Source organism: Lynx rufus, unplaced genomic scaffold (genome assembly GCF_022079265.1).
Source record: "Lynx rufus isolate CCGP_SWC_20201006 ecotype Redwood Valley unplaced genomic scaffold, mLynRuf1.p SCAF_7, whole genome shotgun sequence".
Classification (NCBI taxonomy): Eukaryota; Metazoa; Chordata; class Mammalia; order Carnivora; family Felidae; genus Lynx; species Lynx rufus.
In genome coordinates, this window is record NW_025814889.1 from 43,354,325 (window position 1) to 43,370,756 (window position 16,432).

The 16,432-nt window shown below is 39.6% G+C and overlaps 1 protein-coding gene across 1 annotated transcript in view; it reads right to left on the bottom strand.

Moving 5' to 3' along the window:
- The window catches only part of LOC124501753 (pregnancy zone protein-like), a 47,539-nt gene extending 33,051 nt beyond the window's left edge, over positions 1–14,488 (bottom strand). Inside the window, exons 1-7 of the mRNA XM_047066202.1 lie at positions 14,403–14,488; positions 8,620–8,803; positions 7,328–7,487; positions 7,101–7,153; positions 6,065–6,085; positions 5,638–5,806; positions 4,938–5,022 (exon numbers count right to left, since the gene is read on the bottom strand). Coding sequence (XP_046922158.1) covers positions 4,938–5,022; positions 5,638–5,806; positions 6,065–6,085; positions 7,101–7,153; positions 7,328–7,487; positions 8,620–8,803; positions 14,403–14,488 — 758 coding nt within the window. The remainder of the gene's footprint in view (positions 1–4,937; positions 5,023–5,637; positions 5,807–6,064; positions 6,086–7,100; positions 7,154–7,327; positions 7,488–8,619; positions 8,804–14,402) is intronic.
- Between the last annotated feature and the right edge of the window lie 1,944 nt (positions 14,489–16,432).

Sequence of the window (16,432 nt, forward strand, 5' to 3'; positions counted from 1 at the left end):
AACAGAAAAGAGAAACAGACAAGGATACAACAATAGTAGGAGACTTCAATACCCCACTGTCAATAATAGATAGAATATCCAGATGGAAAATCAAGAAGAAACAGTGACACTGAACAATCTTAGACTACTTGGACTTAAGAAACATATTTAGAATATTATACCCCAGTGTCGGCAAGGATGTGGAGAAAAAGGAATCCTTGTGCACTATTGGTGGGAATGTAAATTGGTACAGCTACCGTGGAAAACTATGGAAGATTTTCAAAAAATTACCATATGACCCAATAATTCCACTACTGGATATTTAACACCACAGCCCCAAACTTCTGGGATATAGCAAAGGTGGTCATAAGAGGAAATTATATAGCAATGCAGGCCCTCCTAAGGAAGGAAGAAAGATCTCAGATACACAACCTAACCTTACACCTCAAAGAGATGGAAAAAGAACAACAAATAAAACCCCAAAGCAGCAGAAGACAGGAAATAATAAAGATTAGAGCAGAAATCAATGATATCGAAGCCAAAAAAGCAGTAGAACAGATCAATGAAACCAGGAGCTGGTTCTTTGAAAGAATTAACAAAATTGATAAACCACTAGCCAGTGTGATCAAAAAGAAAAGGAAAGGGCCCAAATAAATAAAATTAAAAAAATAAATAAAAACTGGGGGGCGCCTGGGTGGCTCAGTCAGTTAAGAGTCCGACTTTGGCTCAGGTCATGATCTCGCGGTTTGTGAGTGTGAGCCCCACGTCAGGCTCTGTGCTGACAGCTCGGAGCTTGGAGCCTGCTTCAGATTCTGTGTCTCGCTCTCTCTCTGCCCCTTCCCTGCTCACGCTCTGTGTGTCTCTGTCTCAAAAATAAATAAAACATTAAAAAAAATAAAAAATAAATAAAAACTGGAACAGGAATAAATAGAAAATTTTAACAGACCCATAACCAGTAAAGAAATCAAATTGGTAATCAAAAATCTCCCAAAAAACAAGAGTCCAGGGCTGGATGGCTTTACAGGGGAATTCTACCAAACATTTAGAGAAGAGTTAGCTCCTATTCTCTATCTTTTTTTTTAAGATGAAATTTATTGTCAAATTGGTTTCCATACAACACCCAATGCTCCTCACAACAGGTGCCCTCCTCAATGCCCATCACCCACCCTCCCCTCCCTCCAACCCCCCATCAACCCTCAGATTGTTCTCAGTTTTTAAGAGTCTCTTAGCACCTATTCTCTTGAAGCTGTTCCAAAAAATAGAAATGGAAGGAAAACTTCCAAACTCTTTCTATGAAGCCAGTGTTACCTTGACTCCAAAACCAGACAAAGACCCTACTAAAAAGGAGAACTATAGACAATTTCCCTGATGAACATGGATGCAAAAATCCTCAAAAAGATAGTATCCAACTGAATCCAACAGTACATTAAAAAAACTATTCACCATAACCAAGTGGGATTTACACCCGGGATGCAGGGCTGGTTCCATATCCTCAAAACAATCAAGGTGGTACATCATATCAATAAAAGAAAGGACAAGAACCACATGATCCTCTCAGTAGATGCAGAGAAAGCATTTGACAAAATACAGCATCTTTTCTTGATAAAAACCCTGAAGAAAATAGGGATAGAAGGATCATACCTCAAGATCATAAAGGCCATGTACGAAAGACCCACCACTAATATCATCCTCAATAGGGAAAAACTGAGAGTTTTCCCCCTAAGGTCAGGAACACGACAGGGATGTCCACTCTCACCACTGTTACTCCAGATAGTATTGGAATTCTTATCCTCAGCAATTAGAAAACACAAAGGAATAAAGGCATACAAATCAGCCAAGAGGAGGTCAAACTTCCAGTCTTCACAGACGACATGATACTCTATATGGAAAACCCAAACAATTCCACCAAAAAACTGCTAGAACTGATCCATGAATTCAGAAAAGTTGCAGGATATAAAATCAATGCACAGAAATCGGTTGCATTTCTATACACCAGTAATGAAGCAACAGAAAGAGAAATCAAGGAGTAGATTCCATTTATAATTGCACCAAAAACCATAAAGTACCTAGGAATAAACATAACCAAAGAGGTGAAAAATCTATACAATTAAAACTATAGAAAGCTTATGAAAGAAATTGGAGAACACACACACACACACACACACGGAAAAATATTCCATGCTCCTGGATTGGAAGAACAAACATTGTTAAAATGTTGATACTACCCAAAGCCATCCACATATTCAATGCAATCCCTATCAAAATAACACCAGCATTCTTCACAGAGTTAGAAAAAATAATCCTCAAATTTGTATGGAACCAGAAAAGGCCCCAAATAGCCAAAACAATCTTGAAAAAGAAAACTGAAGCTGGAAGCATCACACTCCCAGACTTCAAGACATATTACAAAGCTGTAATCATCAAGACAGTATGGTACAAACGTTCGGATCAATGGAACAGAATAGAGAACCCAGAAATGGACCCACAAACGTATGGCCAACTAATCTTTGACAAAGCCAGAAAGAATATCCAATGGAATAAAGACAGTCTCTTCAGCAAGTGGTGCTGGGAAAACTGGACAGCGACATGCAGAAGAATGAACTTGGACCACTTTCTTACACCATACACAAAAAGAAACTCAAAATGGGTGAAAGACCTAAATGTAAGACAGGAAGCCATCAAAATCCTCAAGGAGAGAGCAGGCAAAAGCCTTTTTGATCTTGGCCGCGGTAACTTCTGACTCAACACGTGTCTGGAGGCAAGGGAAACAAAAGCAAAAATGAACTATTGGGACTTCATCAAAATAAAAAGCATATGCACAGAGAAGAAAACAATCAGCAAAACTAAAAGGCAACCGACAGAATGGGAGAAGATATTTGCAAATGACATATCAGATATAGGGTTAATATAAAATCTATAAAGAATTTATCAAACTCAACACCCAAAAAACAAATAATCCAGTGAAGAAATGGGCAAAAGACATGAATAGACACTTCTCCAAAGAAGACTTCCAAATGGTGAACAGACACATGAAAAAATGCTCATCACTCATCATCAGGGAAATACAAATTAAAACCACAATGATTTACCACCTCACACCTGTCAGAATGGCTAACATTAACAATTCAGGCAACAACAGATGTTGGTGAGGATGTGGAGAAAGAGGATCTCTTTTGCACTGCTGGTGGGAATGCAAGCTGGTGCAGCCATTCTGGAAAACAGTATGGAGTTTCCTCAAAAAGTTAAAAATAGAACTATTCTATGACCCAGCAATTGCACTACTAGGTATTTATCCAAGTGATACAGGTGTGCTGTTTTGAAGGGGCACATGCACCCCAATGTTTATAGCAGCTCTATCAACAATAGCCAAAGTCTGGAAAGAGCCCAAATGTCCAATGATGGATGAATGGATAAAGAAGATGTGGTGTATATATATATATATATATATATATATATATATACAATGGAGTATTACTTGTCAATCAAAATGAATGAAATCTTGCCATTTGCAACTGCGTGGAGGGAACTGGAGGGTATTATGCTAAGTGAAATCAGTCACTCAGAGAAAGACAAAAATCATATGACTTCACTCATATGAGGACTTTAAGAGACAAACAGATTAACATAAGGGAAAGGAAACAAAAATAATATAAAAACGGGGGGGGGGGGACAAAACATAAGAGACTCTTAAATATAGAGAACAAAAAAGGGTTGTGGGAGGAGGGATTAAATGGGTAAGGGGCATTAAGGAATCTACTCCTGGAATCATTGTTGCACCATATGCTAACTAACTTGGATGTAAATTAAATAATAAATGAATTAAAAGAAAAGAAAATACTCCAAGGATCCTCTTAAAATTGGTCAGAGGAGAAATTAAAATTAATCAATTCAATGTCTCATTAGGACATTGAGACAAATCCAGCAAAAGGGACATTTCAGGCAAATCCAGCAAAACGGACATTTACAGGCCAACTGGCCGCTCTCTCCAATAACTTAACATCCTGGAGAGAAAAGGAGGTTCCAGACTTTTAAAACTTTCAGATATTTATAGATTCCCATGGCTTGCTAAAAAATATTAGGGAAGAAAACTGGAAGGGGGAGGAAAGAACAAATGGGACAAATTAAGCAAAAGTTCATTATTTTGTAATGGTCCATGGGTAATCATGATGGGTACATGATTTTCATTTTACTATTCTGTTAACTTTTGCATTCAAAAAAATTTCCATTGTGGAGAGTTGGAAAAAAGGGGTACATAGGAGTCATAGTAATCAAGAGTAATGAGTAAATCAGTTTTAGAAAGATTGAGGGAACTTGAGTATAAAATAAGAATTAGTATTAGAAAATTACTTTTAATTTTGTTAAGTATGATAATGACATCATGACTATGTAGGAAAATGTCAGTAATTTTTATTTTTATTATTTAAAGAAATTTTTTTAATGTTTATTTTTGAGAGAGAGAGAGACACAGACAGAGCACAAGTGGGAAGGGGCATAGAGAGAGGGAGACACAGAATCCAAAGCAGACTCCAGGCTCTGAGCTGTCAGCACAGAGCCCGATATGGGGCTCGAACCCACAAACCGTGAGATCATGACCTGAGCTGAAGTCAGACGCTCAACCAACTGAGCCACTCAGGCGCCCAGAAAATGTCAATAATTTTTAAAGGTACATGGTGCTGCATCAAGGGGACAATGTAATGATCTTTGTAATTTATCCTGAAATGTTAAAGCAAAAAAAAAAATGATGTAGCAAATATAGAAAGGTGTTAGTTGTTAAATCATAATTATGGGTGTCCTCTATTCCTCTACATATTTGAAAATTTTAATAATAAGCAGCTGAAATAAGTCATTGAAGTGTTTTTTAATTCAGTTAAAAATTAATTTGTACTTAGGTACCTAGCTAAATAATGACTCAATTGGAGGCAAAATCTGAAATTTCAGGCAAAAGAAATTTAACTCACATCCCACATACTGTTATGTTCACTTTTTCATCCAGGATACTGATTATCTTTGGCACCTGAACTTTGACCTCAAACTTGGGAAGCACTGTTGGTAGAGATAATGGAAATAGGGAGGTTGGTAAATATTTAATGGAAATACAAATATTTTCATGTCTATAATTTTCCCCAAAATAATATCCTGAAGGCCTAGATGCATTTTTCTTTTTTTCTTTTTTTCAATATATGAAGTTTATTGTCAAATTGGTTTCCATACAACACCCAGTACTCATCCCAAAAGGTGCCCTCCTCGATACCCATCACCCACCCTCCCCTCCCTCCCACCCCCCATCAACCCTCAGTTTGTTCTCAGTTTTTAAGAGTCTCTTATAGATGCATTTTTCAATGTGCCAACTTTAAGATAATAAGGTTTAACAACTCATGCAAAATTTAACTGACTTTGTGGTGACAGCAGATCTCAATGACACTAAACAAATGATGATGGTTCCACTGAAATAAGAATTTTGATACTTGGCAAAGTGCAACTTGCTACTGGAAATCAGACTCTCGTGAATTTCTGGTGCACAGAATTACGATGACTTTACAAACAGCTAAAGCTGATTCTAATCCAAGTTCAACATACCTACGCGGAATTCAAAAAATCTAAATGAATGCTTGGTAAGAAACAAAGTGTTATGTCCTTTTCATCGTTCATAATCCATACCAAATTCCTCTACAGTGAAGGAGTGCTCTATCCTTTTGCCTGATTCTTTTTGTACCACCACCTTGTAAGAGCCCTGAATGGGCTCGGACGAGAGGGGAAAGGCCAGCTGTTGGAGGCCACTCTCCAACTTGACACCTTGCCATTGTCCCACACGGTTTCCTTTTGGGTCCTAGACAGAAACAGGGAGCATGGAGAATAATCATGTAGCTATGATAGCCCTTGAACAAAAGACTTTGGGGTTGGTAACTGGCATTGCCTTCAGAAGAGATAAACACAGAAGAAAGATAAAACAGGGTAAACCTGACATCTGGGAGCAGGGGATTTTAGATCTGACAGTTGTTTTTTTTAATAGTAATTCATCTGTCAGGAGTATCAGAACTTCCATTCTTAAATGCACTGATTTCTTTATACAAGACTCTGTGCTTACCTCAAGGTATACCAGTGGAATCTATATGAAAAAAGGAAAGAAGAGATGTGATTAGAATTTCACCAAAGACTATGATTTCAGACTTGTGATCAAATAGGGAAACGGGAAAATGGATTCTGTAGTAAGTTATAACAAAATTTAACCGGAAACATTAAAGAGCTAGAACTGTTCAGGGAAACTAGTAAATAGTTCTAAGTGAAAAGCATAAATAATGTATTTCCACAACAATCATTGTGTTGCCATTTCCCGGAAAAATATTTTTGGTGAATAAGTTTTATTAATATTTATTAATTTACTCATATTTTTAATCAGTAATTCTAGATAGTTATGACCTGTAAGTAAAGAATATGATTATATTGCTTACTTATATAAATTATATATTAATAGCGTGATATGTCATTATGATTTAGACCAAATAAGAATTTTGGTTAACAGTTAACCAAGAACATTTTTTCCTAATTTAAAAAATTGCATTTTTACAGCAGCTTTGTTTCTTTCCTTGTTGAAAGCTAGTTGGAGCAAGGATCACCCAATTAACAAAAATGAAATCTTTACATGTGATATATATTGTATATTATATTATGTGTTAATATCTATGACAAATACATGTGTATATAGTATAGATAAGTATTTGTTACCATATTACAATCTTGTCTATTATGTATATATTCAGAAACAGTGAAACTCTGTGCTTTTAGTGATCATAAACTCCTTGAGAGTATGGATATGGATAACATCTCACTTTTTTACTCTTCATTATGTTTAACGTATTATGGTCACAGCAATAAATGTGGCTGACTATTGTTGAGCTGATTAATTACTGTTATAAGAGAGACAGCTTCCTCCATCGTTTACTCCTCAGTAATGCCTTCCATAAGACTCTAGATCTGTAGGGAGTTAGGATCCCAGTTTCCAAAAGGAATGTGTTTCATCTTCTTGCTTTTCCTGGACCTTCCTGCCCCTGCTTGGGTGAGTACTCCCATTCCCTCCCCCCATCCCCACCACCAACCCAAACCGTAACTACTGAGATCCTTACCAGTTCATTTAAGGGGTGAAAGTTTTCATCCACAGAGACAATACGGAATTTTACTAAAAAAGAAATACTCTGATAAGACTCAGACATGATATGATAAGGCAGGTCATGTGAGTGACAGGGCAGGAGGCTAAGAGATGGGGATAATTAATGGTGCCTGGCTGGAAAACCAGCTTTGGGGTGGCCTCTCCTTCTCAGTAGTGCCCCAGTAGTAGAATTTCCCTACGTACCTGTCTGTCCTGGTTTATAGATGGGTTTGTCTGTCTGGACAAAGACCAGACTTTGAGCATTCTTTACCAGCACTGTGTTCCTCTTCCTGAAGTCTTGTGTTGGTCCCTTTATCTGGACACTGAGAAATGCCATCTCTGACAAGGATGAGCTCCTTGGGAGCTGAACAACAAAAAATACCACCGAGGAGTTGCACAGTCTTCTTTCTCTGAATCCTTCATCCGTGACTATTTTCTACCTCTCTCTCAGCTTCACCAAGGGCTAGGTAAGTATGAATATTTTGCCAGACATGAATGAAGATAATAATATAAGATATAGGGGAGATATGTCAGTGAGAACAGCGGTCAGTGGAACCCAAATATCCAGAGAGCTAACCTGGAACTCTAGTTATTAAATCACACTCCTTTTAACAGAGTAAAATCTATGCGGAAAGAATGGAAAGAAGCATCTTTATAAAAATATGGGAGAATATGGGAGCTGAGTATCCCAAGCACAAAGAGGGCGACCTCAAAGAGGTACTGGATGTTTGCTTTGAGTTTCTGGTACTATTAATACATTCAGAGGACAAAGACACCTAACATTTCGCCATAGGAGAAAAATTCTGCTACAAAATTCTGTCCTACCATGAAATTTTTGTATAATCTCTTTCTAGGTATTGCTTGCTCTGACCTTAAAGAGATGGTTACATATCAAAATTAGAAACCCTCTTTGACTAAGTCAGGGCGCATGGGTGGTTCAGGCATCCGACTCGTGATTTCGGCTCATGTCACGATCCCACGGTTCATGAGATCGAGCCCTGTGTTGGGCTCTGCGCTGACAGCATGAAGCTTGCTTGGGATTGGGGTTCTCTCTCTCTGTCTCTCAAAATAAATAAACAACCTTTATTTAAAAAAGAAAAGAAAAGAAAATCTCTTTGACTAAGTCATGCTTTCTATGGCCAATAGAATTCTTTTTTAATTTAAATTGAACTTTGGCATGCAGAAAAATATTTCTTTCCTCTGTGGATGGAAATTCCATTCGTTTCTTAGTAGCTAAGAACTCACTCTCTTTCGTACGTTATGAAGTCCCCACCAACATTTAAAAAAAATATTGTATTTTTTTTAAAGGCTCCACATCCAAACGTGGGCTCAAACTCATGACCCCAAGATGAAGAGTCATATGGTCTACCAACTGAGCCAGCGAGGTGCCCCAGCTCACTAACATTCTTAAAGTTGTTCTTTGCAGATACAACACCAGCTCCCATCACCATGATTCGATATAACGTATCAAACAAGGACAGGCAAATAGTACTCACAGTGAAGGAGACGCAGTGGAATAAATCCTTCTCCACCACCAGGTCAGTGAAGAGGCTCTGGTTTCCCCTGAGGGACTCCAAGGAAGCACTTACAGTCACTGTCTCATTCAGGTAGCTCAGAAGGACGCAACCCTTCTCAGGAGTCTCGGTGTGGAGCAGGGAGGGGACCAGCACCATATACTGCCTGGGGAGAGAAGGCTGAGTCAGAGACAGAAATGGAGAATAACAAGCATTTTCAACCATAAACGTGTTTTCCGTAACCATATGTATTTCTTGCTACGATTGATTCCATACCAACTGTCAATGAACAAAGAACAGGATGATGGAAGGTTCTTCGCTGCCAGGCATACGAATTCTATTTTTCACTCCTGAGTAGTCCCTCACCCGCACAGCCTATACCAGAAGTTGGCCTCAAGGATGTTATAGTTTTACATGCACTCTTTGTATTAAAGGGCATTAATATCCGAGTTCCTGAATATATACCCATGAAAGTACGTATATATAACAAATTGCTGATGATTATTCACTTTATAAAAAGATTTACATTAAATTCTGTCTCTATAAACATCCCTTGTGCAGGAACACCACGACTGAATACATTGATCTGGAAAACCCTCAGTGAAATCGTTTTCTTTGTAACAGCAGTACTGAAGACCTAATGTATTTGCTGTTTCTCGAAGGTTCTTCAGACATACCTTAGCCAAAATCAATGGTATTTTTGTCAACAAGTTTTAATTTTTGTTATTAATTTGCATGCACACACATGCACTCACAAGGACACATTGCACTTGATTAATATTCTCCTTCATCCTCACCCTCTTGAGGTAATCAATATTAATATATTGATATTAATACTTCTACGTTCATAAATATATCCTCGTGGTCAAACCTCTATGGGTCAATAAATTATCTTATTAAAAAACCAAGTTCACACAAAAGTATTGCTTTACAGTCTTTTTTATTCTAATTATTGAATGTATTTAATTATTCAGAGGTATGGACAACCTTTTGTGTGAGTTTACTTTCTTTATTTTTTTAGAGGGAGACAGTGCACGTGCGACTGGGGGGAGAGGACAGAGGGCCAGAGAAAGAATCGCAAGCAGAGCCCAAGCTCAGGGTGGAGCCTGATTCAGGGTTCGATCCCATTACCCTGGGATCATGACCAGAGCCGAAATCAAAATATGGATGCTCAAATGACTGAGTCACCTACGTGCCCCTTAAAGGTTGTGTTTTTAGGTAATCTCTACACCCAATATGGGGCTTGAATTTACAACCCCGTAGTCAAGAATCACCTTCTCCATTGACTGAGCCAGCCCGGCACCCTTGTGAGTTTACACTCTTGACTTTACTGATACGTTTCCTTTATCTATCATATTCTTACATACCCCCCTCCCCCTCCGGATAGTTCCAGTCACAATTCTAGCCATTTTTCAGGAACCCTCCCAAGTGACACGTTTGACCAAAAAACTGTTCATGAAACATTCGACGCCATATAATCTCCCCATAGCCTGAACCCCTATGGGCTGAACTGTGTTTCCTAAGTGCCTGGTACCTGCAAGGAATTGTGTTAAGCAGTCTCTGTATTAATTCTCCTAACAATCCTGTGTGGTACATGCATCATATTTTGAATGTTCGTGATAAACGTGAGACCCTCGCCAATTCCCAAATTTGAATACGCAACAGTAAGATACTGCCTGCTCTGCCTACTGACTAAACCAATAAATCATACACAAAATGTGACTTTGCAAAACTTTAGTGATTCAATAGCTGCAGATTTAAGTCCTTAATTTATTGGCGTTAATTTACAATTAAGAAAAAAAAAACCAGGGCTATTTTTTCTTATATTGTTTTACTACCCTTTCCCTTCTACCTCTGACATGGACTCTTACGCTTAAGAAACAGCAGGCAATTTGACACACGAAACACTATTTTATTACTTTTCAGAATTAATAGGTATGAAACTCACAGCAGAGAATAACAGAGACAGTTTAGTTGTGGAATCTAGAAGTCAGACTTGGTTCTCTCATTCTCCAAGGGGTCTCTTCCAACGCATTCATCAAGCTGTATGTGTTTTAAGTTTTTCCTTCGCAAAACTGTTTGCCATGGATCTTTAGATCTGCTCTTCAATAATTAAAATCTCATATACAGATTCAGTACAATCCTTATCAAAACCCCAATGACATTTGTGCAGAAATAGAAAAATCTGCACATATTCTCTCTTTTAATAAACTTCAAGGGCAAATCACTCCAAATTACCAACAGACACTTATAATTAAACTATGAACTAATATATTGAACATTGCACATTGGGAGCTACGATTCAGACACACAGAGGATCCAACATTTAAAACAGAATGACTTTGGGGCACCTGGGTGGCTCAGTCAGTTAAGCGTCCGACTTCAGCTCAGGTCACGATCTCGCGGTCCGTGAGTTCGAGCCCTGCATCGGGCTCTGGGCTGATGGCTCAGAGCCTGGAGCCTGCTTCCGATTCTGTGTCTCCCTCTCTCTCTGACCCTCCCCCATTCATGCTCTGTCTCTCTCTGTCTCAAAAATAAATAAAGGTTAAAAAAAAATTAAAAAAAATAAAAAATAAAACAGAATGACTTTGGCTGAGGTCATGATCTCACGGTTCCCAAGTTCGAGCCCCACATCAAGCTCTGTGCTGACAACTCAGAGCCTGGAGCCTGCTTCAGATTCTGTCTCCCTCTCTCTTTGCCTCTTCCCACTCACACCCTGTCTGTCTGTCTGTCTCTGTCTCTCAAAAATCAAAATAAACATTAAAAAAAATAGATTGACATTGAGGGAAGGTTGGGGGGGGATGGGTTAAATAGGTGATGGGTGTTAAGGAGGTCACTTCTTGTGATGAGCATTGGTGTTGTATGTAAGTGATGAATCACTGAATTCCACAACTGAAACTATTTTACTGTATGCTAACTAACGGAAATGTAAACAAAAACTTAAAAAAATTCATTAAAGTCTCAGGTGTTTTTACTGGATAAGTGCTAAAGTTTTGTTCTAAAGTAAAGAAGCTCAGAGCAGTTAAATAACCCGACCATAATCATTCAGACGGTACCTCTCATTGAATCCCTTTCTGGCATCTGGGTAGTTTTTGACCTGAATAACCTACTCTGAACTATATGTGTGTGTGTGTGTGTGTGTGTGTGTGTGTGTGTATGTATGTATATGTGTGTGTGTGTGTGTGTATGTGTATATGTGTGTGTGTATGTATGTATATATATATGTGTGTGTGTGTGTGTGTGTATATATATGTGTGTGTGTGTGTGTGTGTATATATGTGTGTGTGTGTGTGTGTATAATGTAAATCACATTTATCAAAAATGTGATAACTTATAAAAATTATCAGTTTTTACCTCCTCATCCACACTTTTTTCCCTCCAGTTCTTTGATGTTCACAGGAAAGAAGGCATGAGTGTATAATAACTTATTCAATATACTGTTTTTGTTCTTGTTAGTTATAAGCCTGTTTGATATCATAATTTTAAAAGTAATTCCATATATACCAGATATTTCAAACAACTATTTCATAAAGGCTCGTGAGCATTCATTTAACAGATATTGAAATTGGGACCCATCCAGGTTGAGTAATTTGCCCAAGACTTCCTCTGTAAGTAAGCAATTAAACCCTTAAAATATTACCTAATCATGAATGTTGGCATTTTAAATATTTGCCTTTGTAGGAGTGACTGAATTTTGCAAATATTAAACAGAGGACTTTTAGTTTTCTCTTTTCGTCATGTTCCCCTGAAACCTCCATGACTCTGAAGCTTACTGACCCAAGGCAAAGGAGAACAGTCACCCAGGCTTTTGGGTAATGTCTCTCATTTATCACATCGAGGGCTAACAAGGTTGGGGCGACGCAGAATGTCTTCTACATAGACGATACCTCTTCTGTTTATGACAACTAGGCCATGAGGCTTGTTGTTCTTTACCAAATGGTGGATGGGATGTAAAGCAACAGTTTTCAGTGGGCAGAGTCATCCTGCGTTGCGTTGGACTGAAAACACAGACCGCTTAACATTTCCGACCCCAATAAATGCCACTTGCTTCATCCATCCAGCCTCCACGCAGAAATCTGAACAGCATCCCCCCCCCGCCCCCCGCCATATTTCCAGATGCTCTCTGGGTGGAATGCAGTGGGAGGTGGTACCATATGGCTGGTGGTAGTATCCATAGTTGGAGATGAGGTAGAGGAGTGATGGGAGAGAAACGTACATTGACCGGTTACTGGGAGATTGTACGCTGAAGGGATTTGAAGAAGAAAGGAAAGTGAGTTGGCCAGCGTTCTGACCTTTGATGCCTCTGCACGTTTAGGACTCTGGAGGCTGCCATGATCAACCTGGAATGTAGCTATGTCAGTCCGGAGGGGAGTGGGTAGGGGTCTGAACTTCAAACGGGAGAGGTGACTCTGCAGTACAGGTTGTATTGGAACAGCCGGGGGATTGGAGGAAGGATGCTGTGGCCAGTTCGGGGTTCTATAGGATAAAAAAAGAGCTGAGGTGGATCAGAGTCGGCCAGAGAGGGCTTCTGGGACTTCTTGGTCAAGGAAGCAAGCTGAGACAAACCAGACGGCCGAAGACTCAAGTGATGAATGCTGGCAGGTAAGGAGAGGCTAGATTAGCAATGGCCGAGGAAGAACAAAAACTCTCAGGTTTCAGACTCTGAGCCTTTTTCTCCACCAGGAAGGAATAGAGATCACAACCTTCTAGATACTATGGGGAGGCAGTATCTAATATCTAGATACTATTGGGGAGGAACTGGGGAGAGGTGGAAGAGAAGCTTTGCAGTTATTGGATTCCACCGACTTTACAACCGACTAGTTTTAAATGACTCCTTGCCCCTCTCCCTGACTGATTGGTCACTGGGGTCTCTTGCTGAGGACTCAGTAAGTTATTGGAAAAACAGAAGAAAAAGAAAAAGAAAAGGACCTGTGCTCCCTCTGCATGTGTGATCCACAATATGAATTAAATGGCACCCCACTGTACATTTTAACTCTTTTTGTTGTTTTCTTTTTTTTTTTTAATTTTTTTTTCAACGTTTATTTTTGGGACAGAGAGAGACAGAGCATGAACGGGGGAGGGGCAGAGAGAGAGGGAGACACAGAATCTGAAACAGGCTCCAGGCTCTGAGCCATCAGCCCAGAGCCTGACGCGGGGCTCGAACTCACGGACCGCGAGATCGTGACCTGGCTGAAGTCGGACGCTTAACCGACTGCGCCACCCAGGCGCCCCTCTTTTTTTAATGTTTATTTTTGAGAGAGGGAGAGACAGAGTGTGAGTGGGGGGAGGGGCAGAGAGAGAGCTAGGCACGGAATCTGAAGCAGGCTCCAGGTTCTGAACTGTGAGCAGAGGTCCATGCGGGGCTCGAACTCATGAGCCTTGAGATCGTGACCTGAGCTGAAGTCGGACGCTTAACTGACTAAGCCACCCAGGTGCCCCAACACTTTAACTGTGTTTATAGTCAACACTTTCCGTCCTAAAGAATGACTCTGGGAAGGTGGGATCTGAGGTTTCAGTGTCTGACCAAATCACCCCTTCTCGTGACTACTTACCCTATTTATGACTGTGATGACCCAATGAGAAAAATGAAAAGGGTCCGACAAATGAAAGGACAAAAATAATCAGTTATGAGTAATCTCTTGTGACCGGAAGGTATCCTAAGAAATGGAAGGGTAGCATTTAATGGGAAGGTCAAAGCAAAGATATAAAGAAGAGACAGAGATAAAGAATGGACTCTTGAGGAGGGGACTCTAAGAGAGACTCACGGTTCTGCAGAGTCTGAAGCATTGGTAGAAAGCAGGACAAGGAGAAGTAGCGGGAAACGTGAACGAGGAGGTCTGCCTTTCTCCATAGTGAGGGACAAAGCGCAGGGACTGTATCGTGTCCAACTCCCTGCCTTCAGCCTGGTCCCTTGAGACGTCTTAAATTTACCAGGCTTTCTGTGGCTGCTATTTGCAAACAAGCTCCACCCCAAGGCTTCCAAATAGCACTCAGAGTTGGGCAGAGCTTCCCTAAAAAAGGTCATTGCTCTCGGTGATTGCCTCATTACCCTCAAGGCTAACCTCTGACCAGCTCTGGGGCATTTCCAGAGGATGAAATTCATATGTAATTGGCATGAACTTTCTTTTTACTTTGAGGGCAGAGCTCCTGGTGACAGACTAGTTCTAAACCATTCATCCATGTTATACATACAGTAAATCAGTTTATTTTGTTACAGCGCAGCACTTTTTGGTCATCACCAACCAAATTTTATGTTGCCACTTGCCCCGCGATAGAATCAAGATCGTCTCCATCTCCCTGACACCACAAGTAATGCTTTGATAAGTATATTTTTTATTTTTTTTATTATGAAATTTATTGTCAAATTGGTTTCCATACAACACCCAGTGCTCATCCCAACAGGTGCCCTCCTCAATGCCCATCACCCGCTTTCCCCTCCCTCCCACCCCCCATCAACCCTCAGGTTATTCTCAGTTTTTAAAAGTCTCTTATGCTTTGGCTCCCTCCCTCTCTAACCTCTTTTTTTTTTTCCTTCCCCTCCCCCATGGTCTTCTGTTACGTTTCTTAGGATCCACATAAGAGTGAAAACATATGGTATCTTTCTCCGTATGACTTATTTCACTTAGCATAACACTCTCCAGTTCCATCCACGTTGTTACAAAAGGCCATATTTCCTTCTTTCTCATTGCCAAGTAGTATTCCACTGTGTATATGGAAAGAGCCTAAATGTCCATCAACCGATGAATGGATAAGTGTCTTTTTAACGTGTTTCCTTAGACACTTAGGCGAAACTTTTTGGAGGATGCACGCACAGAGGAGGGATTGCTCGATCTGCCGCGTGTACTTAACTGACTAAATACTGCCAGATTACTCCCCAGAATGGTTGTAACACACTGTGATTCCACCAGCTGGTGCATAAGGATTTTCATAATCTCAAACTTCTGCCAACAGCTGGTCTTTACATTTTGCCAAATAAATGGGTAGGAAGTGATATTGCATCATTGTTTGAATTTGTGTTTATCTGACTAACAATGACTTCAAGGGTTTGTTTTGTTTTTTAACTATGGCTATACTTTGTAAATTGCCTGTTCATTTCCTTTTTCTCATATTTATTTTTTTGATTTTTTTTAAATGTTTATTTTTGAGAGCGAGTAAGAGAGCAAGCATGGGCATGCGGCAGAGAGAGAGGGAGACAGAGGATCTGAAGCAGGCTCCACGCTGAGAGGTGAGAGCAGAGAGCCAGATGCGGGCTCCAACGCACAAACCATGAGATCATGACCTGAGCCAAAGTCAGATGCTTAACCTACTGAGCCACTCAGGCGTCCCCCACCCCCTTTCTCATTTTGAAAAATTATAGTTGCTATCCCCGTCTTGTTGATTTTGCTGGAATTTCTCGTGTAAATCTACATACCAATTCCTTGTCAATTTTAGACATTATAAACATTTTTGTTCATTTGCTCATCTATAACTCTGTCCATAGTATCCTCTATTTCTTAATGTTTCACTGATCAACTTCAGCTTCTTTTCCTTGTGATTTATGCTTTTGCAGTTTGGTTTAAGATATTTCCTCCCAGCCCCAATTTGACTTTTCTGTTAATTTTATAGTTTGACTTTTCACAAGTGTTTCAGCAAGCTAACTGCATTCTCACTTTGTATGTGGTATTCTTTGCAGATCCAAGTTATGTTTTTAACCTTTAATTTCCCTAGCCCCTTCTACTAACAACTTTATTTATTTATTTATTCTTTTTTTTTTAAAGAATTTTTTATGTTTATTTATTTTTGAGAGACAGAGAGA